This window comes from Perissodus microlepis, chromosome 7, assembly GCF_051167445.1.
Source record: "Perissodus microlepis isolate ML-2025 ecotype Zambia chromosome 7, ASM5116744v1, whole genome shotgun sequence".
Lineage (NCBI taxonomy): Eukaryota > Metazoa > Chordata > Actinopteri > Cichliformes > Cichlidae > Perissodus > Perissodus microlepis.
In genome coordinates, this window is record NC_140467.1 from 18930886 (window position 1) to 18954614 (window position 23729).

General features: G+C 39.6%; 1 protein-coding gene across 1 annotated transcript; it reads right to left on the reverse strand.

Moving 5' to 3' along the window:
- Nucleotides 1–705: 705 nt before the first annotated feature.
- Nucleotides 706–23714, reverse strand: ptdss2 (phosphatidylserine synthase 2). Its single transcript, XM_084934005.1, has 12 exons — nt 23509–23714; nt 19723–19824; nt 16527–16609; nt 13226–13293; nt 12455–12589; nt 10779–10829; nt 10418–10531; nt 9438–9556; nt 9228–9342; nt 8331–8476; nt 7171–7356; nt 706–3906 (listed from the first exon to the last, which is right to left on the reverse strand). The coding sequence occupies exons 1-12, from the start codon at nt 23712–23714 to the stop codon at nt 3753–3755; spliced, it is 1479 nt and encodes a 492-aa protein (XP_084790131.1). The 3' UTR covers nt 706–3752.
- Between the last annotated feature and the right edge of the window lie 15 nt (nt 23715–23729).

The window sequence follows — 23729 nt, forward strand, 5'->3', positions numbered from 1 at the left end:
GAGGTGCTGTTGCTCATCAGTGCCATTGAGTCCGCTTGGATTCTGCTTATTTACAGTTCTGATTACTGAGGTACTACTGTTCTTTCCCAAGAGGAACTGATAGTCGTCAGGATATTTTATTCTGGTGGATTGGATAGTTTGGAACTGACAAATGTTGAAGACTTCTTTTTTGCAAGCCCACTATCTTGTGATAATTTGGCGGAAGCGCAATGGTGATACTATTTATTTGCAATGTTTATCTTATGTAAAATCCATAATCACAAGTAACTTTATAGAAAACTGAGGAATCTGGAAAGCTGGCAACATTTCAAACTTCAGAAGAGAATAAAAAAAGTGTGTGTATGCCACAGATGTGTGACAAAGCATTTTAGTAGTTACTTCCCAAGTTTTGTGGCAGTTTCCCCTTGTAGACGCACATGTCCAGCCCGTCTAACGAGTACATCAAGAGCAGAACAGATAAAGATTTGATGGAATTTGTTTCCATGGTGACACTGTATACAAACTTACCAAGCATAAACTTTCTGCCCTTACAACAAAAAACAAAACTGAAACTCTGGAATAGATATTACAAAGGACACAATACTTACCTATAGTATTACTGATGGGTGGTCACTGTAACTGCATTGAAGCACCAACAGTTAATTCAATTTGAGGCAGTTAAAACATCTGTCACCTGATTTATTCAGAAAAAAAGACTGTGCAAAGTTCAGTTTTTATTATTTTATTGAAAACATTATAAAAGTATGTGTTGCAGCAGCATATTCACTTTTTATGATCAACATCTTCACATTTACACAATCCAAGTTGAAAATGGCATTTACAGCAAGCAGTCAATGATCAATCTCCAGGAGACATGACTGCACAGGGCAGAGATAACGAGGCATCTACTGCCCCCATGAGGCTGCAAGTGAAACTAAACTGAACCGCAAACACTAAAGTTCCTGTTTTTGTTGTTTTGTTTTTTTATTCCACTTTGATCCACACTGCTTCTACATGTTCAAGTTATTTTTTTTATAATTCACTTGTTTCTAATGCAGAGCTGATGTGCAAATTCATAACTTGGGTTTAAGTTTTCAGTTACTTCAAACAAAAGCAGTTTTGACCAATTCGAGGCACAAACACAGGTACACAGTGGATACCCAGCCCGTGTCTGAAAGTATTTGATAGAGAAAAGGAAAGAAAAGAAAAAACCCTCAAGCAGCCAAATTAGCACAGCACAGGTTAAATAAGCACAAAATCTGAAATATCAGCTAAACATTAGTTTGAAATTCACACAGAAATCGCTGCAGTCAGAGCAAGAGCCACAACACTCAAACCACTGACAGGTGAAGTGATTAACATCGGTCACGTTACAAGGCAATTGTCTGCTGGGAAACCCTTGAGTCCATCCATAAGTAACTCCATCATGTACTTCCCAACTAAACATTTCCCCCATAAACAGGGGCCTCCCTCAGAAGGTCAAACTGGAGGACCCACTGCAAATAACCCACAAGACCCAAAGAAGACCTTATTAGCATCCCAGTGCCAGACGCCAAAGAGCTCCCCTGGAGGCCCTTTGGCTGAGCCCTGTGTGGTCAGAGCTACCCAGGCAGGCAGGTGGTTTAAATGTTGCGGCAGGAGGTGCAGCCTTGCAGAAACAATGTTCAGCTTAGTGTTTGTGACCCTCTAATCTGAACATCTGAATCTGCTGGATTACATTCACGAGAAAACGACTGCAGCCTCACTAAAACAGACCAGAATTTGGATCTCATTTCACAGATATCATTTATGTAGCACAGAGTCACCGGGACACGGTGAGGAACACAGATTTAACTGAACCCCAATAGTCACAGGACACGGACGCAATGTTTTGGTAACAGTGAGAGTTTTGAGTGAAACTGGAACATGCTGATATTTCCAGCTTTTTCAGTTTGACCACCTAAATAATTTTAATGTAAAGCTTATTTTTATTTTGAAACACTTTCATGTTTCACTAGAGCAGCAATTAACACTTGTGTTCATCATCAGATTAATCTGCTGATCATTTTAAGAAAATGTGTAAGCAAGTAGTGATTGGATGTTTTCAGGATGAATTCATAATCAGCTGACTAATCGTGGCAGCTCTACATTTAGCAGCTGTCACCGACACAGATCAAAAGCAACTAAGACAATTCCTCATAATTAGGACTTTTTAGCTGTAATCGTGGCTGTACAGGTGAATTTGGTTTTAGCCGCCTGACCTCCAGGTGACCTTTTGTAACACTATAACTAGACGCAGACACTGACGACGCTGAAACTCAGAAAGAATCAAAACGAGCAGTTTGAGGTGCATGGTACCTCATGGTGGATGGTACTTATGGCTTTAGCAAGAACCAGATCTTAAGCTTTGGCTGATTGCATGTGCAATATGGTGACCCTCGCAAAGCTGAGAAGAAAAAAAAAAAAAAAAAAAAAAAAAAAAAAATCATAAAAACCCCCAAAATGTAAAACTGGAAGAATGTTTGGCATAAAAGGAATCGAATATTAAATTCTAAAGTGACAAATGGTAAAAAGTGTAGAGGAACACCCACATCTCTGCCATTTATCCTTTTTTTGTTGCAGGGAACAAACGCGTCACAGTCTGAGGAAAACTGAGCACAGCTTCCCATCAATGCGACTGTTGTGGATGTTAGTGCTGCAGGTTTCTCTGAACCTCATTTCACAAAAAAGGAATCTAGTGTTTAGCATTGATTTACCCTAAAGAAATAACAGTGATAAGAAAACAGCTACAAAAAAAAAACAAACAAAAAAAAAAAAAACACTCAAACTATATCCCAGACACCAAGTATATTATTTTCACCAGTTAAATAACTAGAATATAGTACATCTTGATTTTATTCTTGTCGTTCTTGTCAAGAACAAAGCTTGAGAGGAAAGAAAGGCTTTGACCAGTTTTCCTCTCTTGTGTGTGACTAAAGGAGGATCCTGAGCAAGAACCCTCAAGGCTCAGTGCTTCCAGGAATGAACGCTGAACTGTAAATGAAAAAAAAAAAAAAAGAAAAAAAAAAAAAAAGCTTAAATTGTCTTCCACATGTAAACAATACATCATGTACCTGGAACTAAACCTAGTGTAAGCTGTCAGAATGAATCAGGAATTAGCTGGTAAAGTAAGTGTCACTTAAACTAAACTGAACAGCCATGTGTTGTTATCATTACTTGCGCCCAGTTTGATACTGAAGATTGCATAGTAGTGGATACTAAAACAGAATCCAGATCAGTCATTACACCTTCAGAAACTCCTCTAAATGCTCTCCTTTTTCTCACCTGCACTGATATGACTGCACAACACAGGGTTAAGCATATTTACAGTGGCAGATATGTTCCTCCTCCATTCTTCTTCTCTCGCTTTTTTTGTTTTTAAAGACAAAGTGCAGTTGAGAAAATGGAAAAATTATTGGTCACATCTACTTTCCGATTCTGTACTGATTCACCTTAATCACCAAACATTCAAAAAATATATATTACTAATGCAAAACTATCTTGTCTGTTAATTCACCAAATGTTCTTTGAAACAGAATGAGGTAAATACCGGAAGTAGGACAATAACTACACATACACCGAATGAAAATTGCCCCCTTCACCTCCTTGCCCGTGTTATATAACTACTTGGTTCATGTAGGCACAAGAACAGTATGTGTCCATCCTCTAAGTGTCTTCTTGTGTTACATTTCTCCTCAACTCCTCTCACTGTCCCCCTTCATTCGCTGCAGACAGCGTGACTGACCGGCTTCCTCTCAGGACTTCCGCTGCCTCAGCGTCTCGGAGCTGCCGTTCAGTTTGCTGCGACCGGAGGGGGTGGCTGTGCTGCCGTTGCCCAGCGGGCGGTCCCAGTCAGCGGGAGCTTCCTGTTTACGCCGGCGCGTCTCTTTGTAGCGGAGTGTGATGTCACTGTGAGAAGACAGAAGGAAAGAGCACACGCATTATTTATAGTGTGTCATCCCTGAGGGTCATGTCTTCCCAGATGGTTTCTGGTCCACTAACTTTTTTCACAGAATGTTTATTTGTTATAATTCATACGGCTACACTATACACTGGATTATATTAAAAGAAAAACAAACAAACGAAACAGCTGATTACTTTAACAAACATCACAAACAGAAGATAAAGCTCTGCTCTCAGTCTCACGTGAGCTGCATTTCTTACTTTTTGAGAATAAGAAAAATTCCTAGTTTCTCTTTGTTAAATAAATCCATTACTACAGGAATCGATTAATCAGTCTGTATGAAATCCCTTCTTTTAGGAAGGTCAGGGGGAAAAATGAATAAAACAGAGAAGACCACCGACAGAGAAAACCAAATCAAACGACCCCTTTTAAGCAAGCACTTGGTGACAGTGGGAAGGAACTGGAAGGTAGATCCAGGCTCAGGGATGGGCAGACATCTGCCACCACTGGTTGGGGATGAGGGCAGGGACCTTTTGTGTATTTGACAACAAATGTCATTTGTGTGTCCCAAAATAAGCTGGATGCCATTCTAACAATAATAATATACTTTTTTCATTATATACGCTACTACTTGGCCACATTATACAGTGAAATAACATTTTGTTTCACTGCTATGCTGATAACCCACTGCTCCATTTCCCAGTAAGGTTCAACAAGTTTCATCAACCTTACAAACTATTTAACCAACATCAAGAAACAGATATGTGCATTTAAAAACATATTATTATTAAAAAATTTAACTCCAATAAAACAAAAATTGTTAGATCTGGGTTGGACAGCCTGCATCCAAGTACCAACTTTATCAGTTTACCGAGTTGCCAGAAATCTGGGTGTGTTGTTTGATTTTAATCTCATTTTTTAGGAATAGTGCGAGGATACGATCAACACTGAGTTTTCAGTGACATTCATTTTCAGTTTTACCTTCTCTCTGGTTAATGCAATAGTTTCTTAACAGGTAACAATCAGAAATCAATACACAGACTTCTGCTTGTGCTCAGATTGTGCAGCAACAAGACTTCCTACAAGAACCAGGAAAAGTGAACATATTACTTCAACCCTAATGACTCTACGCTGGCTGTCCATGACTTTTAGAATCGATTTTAAGATTTACTTATTTCTTTTAAAGCATTTCATCGCCTGACTCCAGAATATGTACTTCAACTGCTGCATAGCAACCGGGTCACGGTCTGAGATCCCCTGGCAGGAACCCGTTAACTGTGTCCATCTCATGCTTACAGGTGAAAGGCGATCGCTTCGGCTCTTTATCTTAGTTTTCTTTTGATACTGAACTTATTTTAAATGATATATAAATACATTTTAACATTTCTTTTCGTGTAAGTTTATTCTGTTTCTGGGAAGCACTTCACAAAAACATACAAAAAGTACTTATTATTGATACTATGTTTATTGTTAACATTAATATTATTTTGAATGCTCCTCATGAGGACCTCTGTAACACTTAATGGAAGAGCACCAAGCAGTTACACACCTCAAAACAAAACATGCACTCAGCACTTGCTTCGGTCCACTCATACTAAATGAAGCATATTAGGTAACAGACTGGGAGTGTACAATATGGTCAAACAGTGCTTGCAAATTCTTAAGGTTCTCGGTAAAAAAAAAAAAAAAAAAAAAAAAAAAATCAATCACTTTGATCAGAATAACACTTTTGTCTTTAGTCGACAAGAAGAAGTGGTTGAGCTGATCTCATTGCTCTTGTCACGTGATGGTTGGTGTGTGGGTGTGTCTGTGTGTGTCTGTGTGCGTGTGTGTGGGGGGGTATCAGTTCCTCTGGGTTTCACTGCCCTGACTCACTTAAACAGTGTCAGCACAAACTGAATGCCCTCTAGCATCACTAAACTGACTGGAACTGAGAGTAAAAATGATGTGAAGGGAAATTAAGATGATAAAATTCACCACAGACGTTCTCTAGAGCAGCGGTCCCCAACCCCCGGGCCTCGGACCGGTACCGGTCCGTGAGTCGTTTGGTACCGGGCCGCGAGAGTTGAGGCTCAGGTGTGAAATGTATGGTTTTCAGGGTTTTTATCGGTTTTCAGCGTTATTTTGTTATCGTTTTTATCGTTTACTCGGTTTTCCTGGGTCTTTTCACGTGTGTTATGAATAAATCTTCTTTTTGTCGGTACTGGTACTAGTTTTATTTTGTTGTATTTATCCACGACACCTTAAATGCCGGTCCATGAAAATATTGTCGGGCATAAACCGGTCCGTGGCGCAAAAAAGGTTGGAGACCGCTGCTCTAGAGGATCCCATAGATCCTCTAATAATGATTATAGATCCAAATGGTGATGTGGTAGAAGAGTGGAAACAAACAAACAAAGAAAATAAAAACCCTACGCTTTTCCTATACCTAGGACATTACTGCATTATTGCTGAGCAAGAGCAGAAAGTAGTAAGGAAGGGGAGGGAAAAGGCAAAGGGGGGGGGGGAGAGGAAAACAGACAACAAGCCTAACATGCCAGGGCAGGCTGGACCTAACAACACAGTAAAGATAAGGCAGCTCAAAAAAATTTTAATTACATTTCAAAAAAGAAAAGAAAAAGAACAAACTCCATGGAGTCTCACACGTGTGAAGAGATCTTTCTTAAACTGTAATTAAACTGTATTTCCTCATCAGTCACCATGAACAGTGCATTTAAAGAAAAAGTGAAGTGCAAAACAGCAGCATGGAAGCAGATTGTCATCTTTCCCTGCATGAGTGTATAAAGTTCATTTGGAAAACAGCTGCTTTTTGCCAATTCCCAACTTCCCTTTCTATAATTAGCATGTAAGATGTCTCTACAGATCCATAACTGGACTCTATATGAAACAGACCAGTGGAAAACCCACAGAAAGCTGACACACACAAAAACAATAACTTAAAAGAGAAGAGCGACCCAAAGGCAGACTGGACCTGTCTCAAATAGACTGCACGATGTCCAGTGAACCAAAATAGAAAAACAGAGCGATACTTTGGACTTTGGTCCTAATGTAGTTATTGTGTTTACTAGACACAAGCTAGAAATGGTTAAGAAGCTGAAATCTTTCCTCCTTACAGCCTAGTTGTTTTTACACGAAGAGCACAGACTTTCATTACCTTTCAACAAACATTGTTTGTCACCCTCAGCTTCTCCCCCCCCAAAAAAACAAAACAAACAACAACCACAACAACAATTAAATAAATAAATAAAATAACCCATCCCACTACTTACCGGATGAAAAACCGCCACACGGTCCAGATAAGTATGAGGAGGATTCCTAAAAACCAGCACTGAATGATAAGAGAAGGAATGGGCAGCATGATGGTGTGGGGGTCATACTTGACCACTATTAGGAACTCCGTTACTGTGATTGCTGATACCAGCCACGCCTGCTGGCCGAGCTTCTTGTGGAACTTCCTGTTGGGAAAATGAAACAATGTTATTATGGAAAAATTATTCAATAAGGAGGATACATTTACTTTTTTAGGTTTATTTTTAATATTTACTGGTTACATGTATGCCTGTGATGTAACACCGTAATGCACAGCACTATATCACTACCCATGCATGTGAATAGTCAATAGTTAAATGATACTTCCATTTCTAGTCTACCAGAAATACTACAGTCTGAGTAATTATACGAATTTTGTTAGTGGACAACACTGGTTAAACAGAACTAGTACAGTACTGCAGTACTTAGCTATAGCAAATGAATGTATGTATGTAGGCTGTTCTACAATGAACTGGAATGCAATCAGAGTAATTCCTAACAACATTCTGCACAGCAGCTGTGACGACGTTAACCTGCAAGTAAAGTCCACTAATGCTAGTCATACTTGGCAGACTAATCTGACACTGTGCGTGAGCGCCACACATTTCCCTTCATTTGGTATTTAAACAGTTAAAAATGGCTTTTATATACATATGGGATACATAGACATATTTAATTGAGTTTATTTTTAATGAGACTATAATCCCTCAGGTTTAATCAGTTAATCACTAGAAATATCTCCCAACACTGACCCAACACTGGAAAAATAGCAGAAAACGAAACATTTCTGTCTGTTTCTGTTACTAGTAACCATATTCTTATCAATGCACATGTTTGCTCATGGCTGGTATGTATGAATGGTGTTCTTACTAAATATTTTGCTGTGTATAGTACACAGAAGACTAACATTTCTTCACTGCTGTGCTTATCTAGTTTTCTGATTTCAATTTGCACTACGATAACCAGTTTAAAACTCAAGAGCAAACACTTGATTAAACTGAATCAGTGCTGAATGTCAACAAGTTCTTTATTCGGTGTGTATGAAACACATACAGTCTTTTATTATACACCCGGTCAAACTGTCCAACTCCCCAAAGAAAAGCTGCACATTGCTACTCACGGGTCATCCATGAAGTCGTAGATCTCCCTCATGGCTACGCCCCCCACGTTGACAAAAAAGACCAGGCGAAGCAGCACCAAGTAGTGTTCAGGAGGCATCCACAACACAAATTTCAGGTAGAAGGTGTTCAGCTCTGCCAACAGAAACTGGCGAGATAGGAGATAAAATATCTTAATTTAGAAGCACCGAGAACACAAAAACAACACAGAAAAGAAGAAAAAGTTACAACAATCAGTCCATGTTGGGCACGGTTTCTTTTCCATTAGCTAACAAGAACTAGCCTTTTACATTTAGTGAACTAATTCAGGTGTCAGACAGGGAACCAAAAACAGAAATAGGGCCCAACATAACTACGCCCATATTTGATGAATTACAAATCTGATATTTTTTCCTCTCTCCTCGATTCATGAAACACATTTCCTATGCGTCTGTTATGTGCAGTTATTTGAGAGTCCTTTCTAAGACGACAGGACAGTGCTGTTTAAGCTTAATGTTGATCGATTGTCACAAGTTGTGGATTTGATGTTTATGCTCCACCCGCCTCTGCTCACATCGGGTGGTTGTCATGTTTTCAGCGTTACAATGTGTTGCTAACAGGGAAGTAGCAGAGTGGCATCTGGCAGACAAACTAAGCAACGCCAACATTCAAAACATGGTTGAAGGGTGTTTCTATGATCTCTTCTTTTACTCTTTCCAGTTTATCAATAGTCACAAATCCAGATAGAGATATATCAGCAATATAATAATCAATATAATGGTTAGGCCAGTCCATGAACATGTATTATCTATATATCAGAGTCTAAATACATTACGCTTTCTGTGCATTGTTGTTGCATGGTGATGTCATCATTTTTTGCAGTGAGACAAATGCTTTCCCTTCATGTTAGCATTTCTTACCATAAAGATGATGCCTAACACAGCAAGCCAGCGGCGAAGGTTTGAAGCAGGCTTCCACTCAAACTTGACCCAGCTGTAAGGTGTGAACTGGAATGCTATACGCTTTATCTTCCCCCTGCCAAATACAGACAGAGATATCATTAAATATAAACAAATACAGAAGCCCAACATTAAAATGTTTGCAAAGAAATGTCTTTCATAAAGTCATACTTGTATGTAGGAATGTTCCAGAGGCCCTGCCACTGATACGGTTTCATTGACAACCAGGCCAGGGTCTTCATGCCACAGTAGATCCCCAAACCATTGCACACCAACACATCCATGATCCACTAGATGGAGAAACAATTAAAAAAAAAAAAGGGTAGGTGCGGTGAGGTGCAGTAATCCTCCAAACCAACTATCACACACCTCTCCTCCACCTTGAATATAATTTACATTTACTATAACTAAGGTTTTTTTGTGTGTAACAAGTAGCAACAGCAACCACAGTATTTATCTTTACAGTCGTGATTATAATTACATAATACCTATGCTGTCTGTTTATATTTGGATTTTTTCTGTTGCTTTCCAGCAGTGCTCACTTGGCTTTACCAGCTACCCCTTCTGTTAATTAGACCACTTGGTTAGTTGCTGGTATGAAGTTCTTATCATGCAAACAAATGAGCACTTTGTTGCCATTACAAATATCACTAGCAAAATAATCACTCACATGCTTCCAATTTCCGTGCTTTTACTTATCAATGTGCTGAAGAGCAAGAGATCTGTGAACCTCCCAACTTAACACATGATGAATATAATGTGTTCTGCAAAATGTCCGTAAAACCCTTTAATTTTACTTTTAAATTTACAATACATTTACAATGCAATCCTTGTTTTGAACATTTTATCTATTCACACTTTGGTTCAAAGAAACTTCTTGTCTAATATGGACACATTTGAAAAGTATGTCCACATTAGGCAGGATTATATCTGCAGTAAACACTGTTATACTTTAAAGAGAAGACATCTTGATCTTATGTTCATTTCTCTTCAATGTGCCAAGCATTTTTTTTTAGATATTGTTCATTCTTACCATTTGTGCCTTATTACAAAAGACTCACTCAGAAAACTTAGACAAAACAACCAAAATAACCTCAACGTGTGTCACACAGTATTTTGTAATTAGAAGAAAACAGCACAAATGTACGTACATGGTCCCACCAGCACTCTGAGAAATTAGGCAACTGGTGCTCCAGGCTATACTCCAAGAACTCAAACATGACACTGATTATCATACACATCCACCAATCCCGGATCATTAGAGTCTGGAGGGAAATAGAGTGTGAGGAGGTCAGCAAGATAACAGACAATAAACAATAAAAAAGGTGCAACTTTATTTGTCAATAAATGATCACACTAGCATGGGAATGACCTCACTTGGTACTTATTCACTAGGTGCTCTGTAATCATTGCAAAGTCAAACCATTTAAATCTGTGATGTGTACATAACAGCGAGGACAGCACGCTCAACTGCTTTTATGAAACATGTCAGACAGCTAATTCCAAACTTACCTTGATATACCATCCGAGAAAGTGAGCTGGCACGAAGCCATCCATCTTGTCCTGCAGAGACAAATGATGTTTAACAGCAAGCCCAACTACAATTTTGCCCCTAAATCTTAGGGAATGAATGAAAAGCCCTTTCATTAAACTGTTGATCGTGTTTAATGATCGTGTTATTGCATTTCTAAAGTTGGGTGCCGATAAATACCCCCTCAGCCTTTTACGACTGAGGGGTAAAAATAACTCTTTTTTTAGGGTCAACTGGAAAGAAAAACAGATGTGAAATGTAAATGTGAGATCAGAAATCAAATGTGACATAATCGTATGCAAACTATAAAGTGACATTTAGAATATGCAAATATATCATTCCCAGTAAGCCTATATGTTGTCAATACAAACAATTATTAATCACTCCAAGCCTGTATATTGACTGTTCTCCATTTATCTACACATAAATACAATGCACTGTAAGAAACTGCACACAGCTGCTCCTTCAGTGTTTTATATCCCAGCAGCCACATGTAGGCACCAGAACCCTGATCTTGATAACCATGCAGCCACTGATTTGTGAAATTCCACATCTGAGTGCAGTGCCAACCATCCACCATATTTACTGCAAAGTAGCCCATTTAACAGGGAGATGTGTTGCATTACACTGGTAGTGGATTATGATAAGCATCCTATGGTTTCTAACTTTCCATTAAAACACAGATCTGTGACTGTCTGTGCATTTCTTTACATTTCCAAACTGCATTTCAGTTCATTGAGCCCTGTTTTAAGTTTCACTGCTCCACTGATATAACCCAAAACAGCAAGTGTGCTTGGAGACACACACAGCCTGTGCTCTAAAAAGTCCTGCTGCTTTCTATTTGTGCTCGGACAGTTAAAATAAGACCATCTGTGTTCAAATAAAGCATCGCATCTAGATCACACTGGAAACAGGAAGAAATGAGCACAGAGAGTACTGGGTCACTGAACAGGACAAAACTTCTTTGGGCATCACAAAGCACAAATAAAATGCAATTAAACACACAGTTCCACCCTTACTATTTGGATCATATTATTTCTGCTATTTCCAGCACATTTTTATGTATTAATTTTTTAGCTTGACCTTTCACATGCAACTTCCAACAACCGAAGTAAAGTTTATTGATAAATATGTGGCTTTAATTTGACATTTTAAAAAGTCTATTCACAGAAATGGGGTTTTAGAGGCTAAAATCAGACTATTAGTGGAGGTGGGCTCTGGGTCATGGCAGCAGACAGAGGAAGGCCTGGTTCTATTGATGGACTGTAATCTGCCCCAGACTCAAGCTGCTGCACACCTCCACAGTAACTGTATTCTTGTGTGTGTTTGAGAATGAAAGAGAGATAAAGCAGAAGAAAAAGAGATAAGAGAAGTTTTACTTTAACACAAAAGGCCATACACATTTTCATCTAAGCTGCCATATTTCTTTTCTGTATCTGGGCCACTTCCTTATAGCAATAATTGAGGACAATATGCACAAAATTATAAATGCATGACTGGACAAGAAATTTTACTCTTAGGAAGGCGGCCTGTTTCTTACTCAGTTGTTTTCAACGACATAATACTATCAAAAAATCAAGTCCTACAAACATTCCTACCTGCAAAGATACACAGGAGACAAAAGTAACATAAAAAGCAAAAAAATTCATTCTCTCACCCAGATGTTGTGGAAAGGGTCTGTAGTGTTTCCAGGGTCATAAATGAGGCAGTTTCCCCCATAATCGCGCTCAGGGAGAGGAACCCCCAATTTGGGGTCAATGTACTTCATGAACTGTCGTCCATCGTGCACCGTCTGGATAAAAGAGGATAAGAATAAGAGCAAGTACCACCAGAACTTACATTTCTACACAGGCTACATCAGATGATGTCCTCCTTCAGTTAACGGCAGATTTCTGTGGCATAAAAGTAAAGTTTTATTGCTTTTTACCTAGCAACAACTTAAAATTATCCTTGTACAAACAGGAAGTAGATGGTTAAATATACTCCCCCTTTATTCTTCTTCTTTTACAGTGTCCATGGCAGTCTGAAGGGCCTGGCTCAGTGACAATTTAATTAAATTGAGTGAAAAGAGGCTTCCAGGGATCACAGCAGAAAAAGCACCAGAGACTGGAACAGACATGTGATAGTGGGAGGGGAAAAAAAGCCCGATATTTTGCCCAGGCTTGACTACACTTTTAAGAAGTACTTATGGACTCCATCTGGCCTTCTTTTTGGAGACCACGATTATAATTAAATGTCAAAGCAAACGTCCAGAAAACCCATGTCATCAAAATCACTGAGTAGAAAACTCAAAAAGAGAAGTTTGATGTGGGAGGGATAATTGTCATGTGATTGTGTACAGAGTTCCCATGAGCTAAGAATTCGCATTGCACATGTTGATCTGACGTGCTTTAGCCTTTCCAGGCAGCAAAATTCTCACCACACCAACCTGAAACAGGATGAAGATGAGGAACAGTTCATAGACGACAGTGACGCAGAGCCAGAAACGCCAGTAAGCTAGAGCGAGAGAGAGAGAAATCAGTTACACTGAACACAAACTAAATTAGTACTATGTTTTTTTAAACACAATGAAAAAACAAATAATAACAACGTTACATGACAATTTCCTATTTGTGCTGAACATTCCACGTTCCAAATCTAACTACTTCTATTCCCTGCAGTTATGAACATTTGACACTCAGTCCAGACTAATATTTTACTGCCCGGTTACATAACTCCAACGTTGCTGCCCCAAGTTTGACATTTAGTTCCCATTAGTTTTCCAACAAAAACACCATAAACAAACGTATAATGTGGGTTTTGGTTAAAGACAGTTAAAAAGAGCACCTGACGACACACACAGAAATGAGCTGCTAGGGGTCCTGGTTAGGGATGGGTATTGATAAGATTTTCACGATTCCGATTCCATTTTCGATTCTGTTTAACGATTCAATTCTTTATCGATTCTCTTATCGATTCTTTTTAAAAAAGGAGAACACTAAGGTCGATTAGCTTAGAACTTTGTTTTATATCTTCTCTTTGAACAAGATAGAAATTTAGGAGTAACATGGCCTTACAAACCCAACAGTGAGATCTTAAGAGATCCACAGCCTACGGCTCTTCAATGGGGTGTCACAGGGTCCCCAGGAAAAAAAAAAAAAAAAAAAAAAATTGTAAATGTAAAATAATAAAATAAATATTCTTCTGTAGCAAAAACAAAGTATAACATAAATTATTCAGTAGCAATTACACAAGAATATCCAGTAATGTCCCTGCCTACAATTAAACACATTCACTTAGTGAAAATCGGGGCATCTGCTGTGGCAAATAGATGCAAGCCTTTTACCACAAACTCAGTCACTGCTCGGTGACATTCGTCTATCCTGGCCTGAAAGGAGACGCTACCGCTAGACTGCAGAGAGAACTGCCAGCATCTCAGCCAGCCAGACTCTGTCTCTCTCATCATGGTCACCTAAATGCACAGTAATGGCAGGTTTTGTAATAAGGCAGATCGCGCTAACATAATATGCACTGTTAGTTGATTATTTACCTGCCGCATTAACGGGAGAGGACGTGCAAACGTTACCGCTGCTGCTGGGTTGAGATTCACGAGTCCGGAGCGGAATTAAAAACATTCATTTAAGGTTATTGTGTGTTTTGTGAGCAAATGCTTTTGTATATTTGTAGTGTTTCCTCCCTTAAATGAAATATCTACTTTGCAAGTATTGCAAGTTGCCCTGTTGTCATCCGTTCTCGTAAAGTATAATCAAACTTTTGAGCGTTTGAGCCGCCGTGTTTCCTGCCAGGTAAATGACGCTCCGCAACGTGGTGACGTCATTTGGGGCGACTGGAATCGATAAGGGAATCGTTTGCAAAAATGGCAAACAATTCCAAGGAATTGAAACAGTGGGAACCGGTTCTCAACAAGAACCGGTTTTCGATACCCATCCCTAGTCCTGGTATTTGGTTCAACCCCAAATCATTAGCTCATTTCCACTAATAAACATCTGTCTGAATTACCTCAGTATACACATAATGTCATAATGTGTTTCTGAAGATTTAAGACAGAGATAATGATTTTCATTAAGAAATATAACATCAAGTAAAAAGGACTGATATATAGTGTGGTAAACACCAATCTCATGTGGGACTCCTAAAGTCCCACATGAAGAGTGCTTTTATTTCAACTGCTATTGAGCTGAATTATTGTGGTGATTCACATTCACAAGCTCAGTTTCCTTTGACACACCCAGCCCGTGATTCAGCAGGAGGTACAGGTTTTAAATCTGAAGGAGGAAAAAAAAACCCTACTGGGTCTTTTTCCCATGATGGTATTCTATGGAGAGTCAACTGTAAGGTGGCAATGTGAATAACACCAGAACCTACCCTGCTGGATTAACAAGCAAAAGACTGAAGCAATTGCATACACACACAACCACATCCCTCGATCAGCCCACAAAAGGTGCGAGTAATGCAGTCAAATACTCGCTCGACTACTTCACGCCTACCTACAACCGACAGTATTGAGCATGTCGCTGCATCTGCCTTCCACGCCCTGTTTTCCCTCCTTCCTTCCTCCCTTTCCCTCTAGAGTTAGCTGTTGTGTGTGTGTTGTGCGGGAGATGTTAAGTGTTTTCTGCATGAAAGCTCTGTTTAAAAAGCTGTGAGTGCTCTTATTTAAATAGTAGCACCTTTTACAAACTGCATCAGATTTAAAGAAGGAAAAGATTCTGTTAGGATGCAAGTTTACAAAAGCATTAGAGCAGAAATCCAACTGCCACAGCTTATGTGCTGCATGTGCTGTCAGGCACGTAGATTTTTCTACCTGAGCAACAGGTTTTCGTACAAGCATAATCAACAATTGCTTTTCACATGTCCTACAACAGCTCTGCATTTCAGTGTCATATAATGCAGACAAGTAACAGATTGCTCTTTCTCTCCCTTTTCCCATGCATATGCCCTGAAAACCCTGCATCTGTATTGTAATGAAATGTCATCTCTTTCCATCCTCTCCCGCTTGGATGACAAGATCAAAGATGTTTCATATAAATTCATTTGCATGCCACAAGCAAAAGCCTCTTTGTGGAGACCTTACCAACAGTTTGATTACATTAAAAGGTAAAAAAAACTGTATCAGATGTGAGCTTGTCACAAACTGCCATTTTCAGTGGCCACTGACTAATGCCACTGCAATGCCTAAAGCACTGTTTATTTACTAGAACCATACAGTCCATTATAAATTAGTCACTGAGCTTTAAAGCCTCATAAAAATGAATGATTTGGGATTGTCTGTACTGTCTGCAAACTCATTTAAATTGATGACTGTCTTCAATCAGCTGCTGATTCTAACCAGGATGTGTATTTTCCATTAGGAGGATGAGAATGTTATTACTACCGACTGAACTGCTGACGCAACTGTCAGCTGCTTTTAATGCAAACATATTTTTTATATAATCAGTTTTCACAATCCCCTTTCAACCTTTGTTTTAAAGCATTTCAATCATTTCACTTATCTGGAAGCTTTAAGAGGCCAAACAAACGTCAAACTGGCATATCCTGGATGTTGCCCAGTATTTAATGAAAGATAATAAAACAGACCAGGGTTCAATAAAAAGAACACTACATGGCTTTAATATGAACTTTGACTTGCATTTCCAAGTGCCAACTTTGTTAACTTATGCTATATTCTCAATATAAAAAGAGATCTGACATGAATTACTTTAACCTGGTGATAAATGTGCTTTTCATACCTGGATGCGGTCTGGTGAAAGGTCCATCTTTGGCCTGTGTCACTCCAAAACAGAGGAACACCAGGATGCTGGCCACAATACCCCTAGAGGACACACATTTGGGAATTCATTGGAATCACAAAGACTTCTGTATTGATTCCTCATATAATGTGTTCTTACTGAACCACCAACAAACAAACAGCCTATTTTCATGTCTTTACACTAGGAAAAAAGTGAACCTCTATGCTAACTACTTCTCCAAAAACCTGGAATCCAGCATTCAAATTACAGATATGAGACTGGAATGTGGGTAAACTGAAAAAACTGTTTGTCCTGTGTAACAAAAAGGGTCCAGCTCTGTGTTTGAAGGAAAAACAAAAGGACAGTACAACAACATTTAACAGTTTGGAAAGTGTTGACCCAAAACAAATTAGTATGTGAGAGAAATTAAATCTTGTCCTTAACCCAATTGAGATGTCAGGCAATGCCTTAAACAGGCTTTTTAAAGCAATATTGATGAACTCACAGTATTGTAGGAAGAATGGCCTACAATTCCACCACATCACTGTTCAAGTCTCAGAAGTAGCTACAGGACACATCTAAGGGCGATGGCTCAACATGTTCACCCAGCGTGTTCAATAAATACATGAAGTTCACCTGTTTGTGTTTATTAGCTCAGTCAAATTGTGTTTGTCCATTACTGTAACTTCAATTAAATCAGTATGCATTTCAAAGGGGCCACGAAGGCTTTTATTACAGCTACACGTACAAGTCTCAGCATTTCAACCCCGTAAACCTTTAAGATCAGACAAGGCATGAATGGGAGCATAATGGCTTGGAGAATTAATAATTAAATAACTTGAATCTGGAGGTCTGGTCTACTGCTTCTATTTCAATATTACAACTTTATTTGTGTTTATTAAGAACCAGACCAGCTAAGTTGAGCTTAAGTTGCTGTTGATTTAAGCTCTGAAAACCGGATGACCAGACGAGGACACTGTCCTGACCTTACAAGTAAACAGAGCAGGCTTAAAAGACTGAGCATACAATGGGATTACAGTGCGTGCTAGCCAACAAGCGTAGGAGCATGAGCATGTGAGATTTAGGGATCAATTTCTTCGCTGTGTGAGTCTGGAATCAAATGAATGTGTGTTCAAAGAATACAACACACAAAGTGAAGTTCTGTGTGAACTAGTGAGAGTGGTCCCGGATTGCAGGGTTGACTGGGAGTCGAGGAGTAACCAAGCAGTGCCTGAGAGTGAGCTCCGCTTCCAGGGTGAAGCTCTTAGGGTATTTATCCCAAGGAGCCGGACTACGCTGATGGCAGCAAATCCTGTTAAGGAGCATCCACACAAACGCAACCTACAAATCACCCCATCTGTCGCAAACACACATCATTGATAAAGCCTGTTTTGTGCCTGACCTTCTCAATACACCTCCTAAGTACAAAGTAAGAACAACTAACTATAACCCTGCTTTGTTTCACAGATTTTTAGCTGTAACACATGGGAGTTTTAAGCCACATGCAAACTTGCCTTGACTAAATCTCCCTGTTTGAAATACAAGAAGCTATAACAAACACTATCAGGGACAGGTCTGATCATTTCCATATTTATTCAGCAGCATGGCAACAGCTCCAAAAAAAACTTTAGCCACAAGAAAAACAAGTTCTGCAACAGCTTATGTATTCCCATAGGAACACTGCTTTGGTGCAACCAGCCTGCAGAGCACTTTGAAACTCAACTGCACCTCCTACTTACTGCCTTTTCCTACCAGGAAGCACAAAGTAGCTGGTACAACTTCCAGCAGTCGCTCTGCAACTTTCTGTAGTTTGCAGTAATAAAAGAAACTGAAATAATTTGGCATTTATCCAAGTCTCTGTGGTTTACTAAACGTGATAAAGTTGGATGTATATTTCTCTCCAAAGTTTAAATAAAACCCATTAAATCTACTTGCTAAATACTCAACTCGTATTTATAGTGTTCTTTTTATGGCCAAGACGGTTTTATACATGGCCTTGTAAGCTCAAGGTGAGTGTGACTGTAAAGGCGAGTGACTCATCTCAAATGGTGAATTTTGCTCCTTGCCCATGTTTATAGGAAATAAGTGGTTTATTCCAAATGTTGTTTAAAAAAAAAATAAAATCAGAGTAGCTACTGGTTGGTTGGTTGCATTGCGGCGTTACCCCCACATTTAGATTTGATCTGTTCTCCAAGTGTGTCGTGACCAAAAAACTGAGCAATAAAATGTGCTGTCCCTCACGAAGCAGATGAACTCAAACCTCAGCAGTCTGCAACTGCTGCTGTTCCAGTTAGACTGTCTGACTCATAGCCCATCTCCAGAGCAGAAGAAGAGCTGCTGCTGCCAGTTGCAGTCTATAACGGTGGAGATAAAAGTATGTAAGAGATGCCCTCTGCAGAAGCAGCAGAATGACATGGAGGATGACCACAATAGCAACTTAGTTCAAGACCCAGCCAGAAGGGAAAACACAAGGTAGGAAGGGCTGTAGCTAGCTGGTTAGCTGGAACTGTATTTCCAAGACTTTCAGCCAATAAAGCTTAAATGAGTTGTTAAATATACATGGGCCGACACAATGGTAAAGTTCCATATAATATCCCGCATTATATGGAACTTCACTTTGGAGATGGTACTAGGTCCAAATAATCCTGAGACTTGATTTTGCAGAACATCACCTTGACATTGCCTTGTGGCACGGCCCTATCCAGATCAGTCAGTTGTGCCACGAAGACACCAACAGACCGCTGTAGCACGATCCATTATTGGCATCTGATTAGCAGCATCCAGCGTTCCAGAAACTCAAAACAAGATTCAGTAGCAGAATAAGCTGTCTGGGATTGGCAGAGAAGATTGGCATGTTTTTTTTCCATGGTCACAACCCGCATATTTAACTCAGCTGCTCAACCCACAAATGCTTGTTGCTTCAAATTGTGGCACCATTTAAGGGGAAACAAACAGTATAAGATGCATTGTCAACAAACATTGTTACAACAAAATGACCAAACACAAAATTCATTCTCTCTCTCTCTCATATATATATATATATATATATATATATATATATATATATATAAATAAATAAACTGGTGCAAAAATGATATCATGAAGCTTCAGTTTAAAAGCCTCCTGGGGTTAAAGTAGATTTTGGAGTGTTTTGGCTTTGGTGACACTGAGGAAAGGAGAAATGCAACCTACTGACCTTTTAGTGTTGTAGGCCGTGTCCTGAGGAGTCTCCTCCAACAGCGTGACGTAGACCAGAGCGCAGGTCAGAATGAACAGCACTGTGACAGTATGGGCTCGCCTGCAGTGAAAGTGGGGGAAAGGACAGAGAGAAGGACGATAGTACCATTTGTAGAACAGGAACGTCAAATACCAGTCAGCACAGGACATAAAAAAACAACAACCAAAAAAACCCTAGATTGGCTGATGTTGTCTGACATCACCATGGGACAACGTTGAGCAACACTGAGATAACACTACAACATTGGAACGGTCTAAACAAATCTGAACGTAAATCTGCTCGTTGCGAAAAACCATCTTTGTTGCCTCCTATATATGCCTATCAAAAGGCATATATAGGGGTAGATCAAGGACAAAATAGGAGATGAAATCTGTTGGGAAACTGTGTTGCTATAGCTAAAAATAGTTACAAAGTGTGTGATAAGCTTCAGTTCAAACCTTTCTTTAACTTGAAGTCAAAAATAGCTTTTGCATCAAATGTCTCGTGCTTGACAGTGGATGGAAAAGCTTTATATCAGGTCTGTTTAAACAACAGAATTTGTATGCTCTGGCAGACAAGGTGAGCTGGAGTTTGATAGCCATGTTGTTGGCTACAGGCCCAAGCTGTGTCTTCCATCACCCCATGTCAGCAAACATACTTTGGCCTCTGTGGTGTGACATTCTAGTTGTTTAGATATACGTCCACGCAACCTGAGGTATTTACCTCAGCTGACAGGGCAAAGTTTTACGATAATGTCAGGGTCAAGAGAATACACGCTATATAATGGGAGATTTCTCGATTAGAAATAGACAAAAGGACCTGAATGGTATTTGGAATGCTGACAAGTGCATAACAGTTGATAAGTTCTAGAAAGACAAATGGGGTGACTGCTGAGAACAGTGGCAGAGTCACAGAGTTTCCTTATCACTCCTGGAATGTTGACGCTGATCAGGCTGCAGGTGGACTGAGCCAGTATTCATTAGGGACGAGGGATTTCTGGGAATAAAGCTAATCCAGATATTTTTAAAACTCATTTCATCTGTTGGTTAAAACCCCAAAGTAATGGGTTATATACCCTGACACCAAGTAGCATCCAAACATGCAACATGTAGGTGAACTGTTAAGCTTAAGTAAATAGAAAACAATCAACACTGGTGTCGACCTGTTTACATGACAATGTGTACCAATGACTGATCTGAGTGTTACTCGTACTAGTTACAAAGCACTTACAGGAAACATTTGTACGATACCTTTTTTGTTACTTAACCATTATGTGAATACCTAAATATCTGTAATAAGCTAAGACAAAACCGTGTGACAACCAAATGTCAACCATAACACATCTTACGTGACAGATGCCATCACGCCTCAAGTTTTAAACCTGTGGAGAACAATTACAGCAAGTGCATTTTATTCCTGCCAGCCCTCTCATTAATGAAAGGGTCACCAGCTGCAGTAGCCTTAATATTTTGGGGTAAACAGCCAAGCGATATATACTTTATAAATCTATCTAATCTAAAACTACAGAGGCAATGTGCTGCTCTGAGAATTTAGATTAAAAGAAAAAATAATTAAAGGGTACCTGAAAGTGAGGTATAGCAATTCTGTAAGAAGCTTTTTTTAAAAATAATAAAGTGCCAACTTTGAGTCACATTTCTTTTGGCTTCAAGCTTGATGTGCAAGACAGCACACCAGGTATTGTCAGCCTTTTTCCTGTTCCACCTCCTTATCCAACCTGTTTGGCTGGAGCCACAGGGGGAGGACATGGTTTCTCTCTTCGCTGACAACGATACACCACCACCAAGAGTGGAAAGGTGCAGCAGAAATACTGGTTTTGTGCAACAGAGCAACCAGCTAAGCTTAGAAACAAAGTGCACCTCTAAGCTTGAAGTTAAGATTTAAATAAAAAAAAAAAAACAGAAGAAAAGATTCTACTTCATGCCAGCCTCATGACTAATCAGAGTCTAGATTTAAGGATGAAATTGGATTAAAATAGCCTTCGACTTTAATGACAAGCAGAGACAAACTAACAATTTAATACAATGCGTCTCCTTGTCAGTTTCATCTAATTAAACATTTGCCGAAACCAGTGTGAACAAAACTGCCATCATTTTGAAATCCCTCAGCACTAAATCAGTTTAAGGGAAAATAAAAGTGGAACGCCAGCACAATCACATTTAATAAGTCCGAGTTCTTTATAAGGCATATTAAAACTTTACCAAAAAAAAAAAAAAAAAGAGTTTGGCGTTGTCAGTTCCTTCCTGTGCCAGTGATGCAGGCTGAATGTCATGTGCATACCATTTTTAACCAAAAGCTGCTGCCATACAGCTTTCTACTATGAACTCTGAACCATTGGGAGACACACCGAGTCCATGTGGTCCCCTACCACCTACACACTTGGAAATACACCAACAACTGCCATCTTTTTCCTAACCTGCTTCATACATGCAGGTTTATCATCTGCAGTCAGCACTTGAAAATGTTCCACAAAAAAGGTTCAATCGTACAAATAACTGCAGAATGTAAATTCAAATGACTCACAGGAAGAACCACTTTCCGTTCTTGTTTTTTAATGCGTTCATGTATGTAATACTAGACGGCAAAAATTCAGGATGCAATCAACAACACCCACAGACTGTTGTTATGTTGACCCCTAAAGCAAACAGCTAAAAAGCCCTAGAAGCCAGCTCTAAACTTTACAATGCTATGTCGTAAGACTGCATCTGGATGACTGCCGACACATTTAATTGCCACATAAGTGGGTAAAACCTGGTTTAGGTTCAGTCTAATACAGCAACCCTGCCCTCATGTATTTGTCAATATTGTTCTGGACAAGTGACCCTGATTATTAATCCACATAAAAACAAGATTCTTGTATTTTCATAACTGCAACAGACAAAGGTATTTTAGCTCTTGATAACACCTCACTACAGAAATCTGATGCAAAGGCCGTACCACAGTAATGAGAAATTCTCATTAAGGTTCCCACTGGGAGGACCAGCCTCCTCTGCTGCCAATGATATTGGATAGCTTAGCAGATTCTTATTCAATCCATATTTTTTTTTGTACACAAAGCAGAAATGAAAACCGCACACACGCTCAGAGAAGCTTAAATATTCCTCCAGTGACAGGCTGGAAAGCTAACGTAGCTATAAATTAAAAAGGGCTGCAGAAGAGAATGTCACTTTTCCAAACTAGCTGCATAGCATATCATAACGAAACCCGTGTCCTGCAACATGCGTGTGGTATTCCCATTGTGCATGCTTTTTTCTTTTTTAGTTGGCTCATACATACTTTTGTTTACGTAGTGAGAAATAAAACATGTGGTGTTAGGAAAGGCAAATGAAGTATGTGCTCATTTCTACACTTTGCAGGACAGGTATTATACCTGGCACACCTTCAGATCTGTCGTGAATGTCAAAGAATCTCTCAAGTGTCATATCTGAGCCCTGAGCTTGGATGTGCAATGTGAGCATCCATGACAACACTGCAAACCCCACAACACCTTCAGAAGTGACATTTAGTGGATCATGTTTACTGGAATAGTTGCACCAGGATGGAAAAACAACAACAAACATTTCAGTTTGACCTGGCATTTACAGCAAGGTCACATTATCTGCTGTCATTAATGGAGGTCGCTCTGGGCCTGTCTTTCAGTTCACCTTGAAGCACATATTACACCCTGCTGTCAACTAACAAATGCTTCCTCCCCTTCTGTCTCTGCAGGAGCCGTGAACTTCCACTGACACCGACACAAACACTCACCAGAAAAAGGTGTTGGTTCCGTCGTCGTAGACTTCGCACTCTGTGTTTCTCCGGTGCAGATTCTCCCTGGAGGTCTGCTTCATCACCTTGGCTTTGATCGCTGTGCTCTGATCCGGACACGCTGGATCCACGGAGCCGTTGTTAACCTGCTCGCCGACGCTCTTGCCCGCAGCCACGCCGCTTTTCTTCGACTCCGGCTTGGTCATGGTTCTCACCGACCA

Excerpts from the sequence above, each read along its gene's own strand:
- ptdss2 (XM_084934005.1), bottom strand. The coding sequence starts at position 23,714 with ATGACCAAGCCGGAGTCGAAGAAAAGCGGCGTGGCTGCGGGCAAGAGC. Across the intron at positions 10,532-10,778 it reads TTCTCGGATGGTATATCAAG|ACTCTAATGATCCGGGATTG; the intron begins GTAAGTTTGGAA and ends ATTTCCCTCCAG. Across the intron at positions 7,357-8,330 it reads TACGACTTCATGGATGACCC|GAAGTTCCACAAGAAGCTCG; the intron begins GTGAGTAGCAAT and ends TTTTCCCAACAG.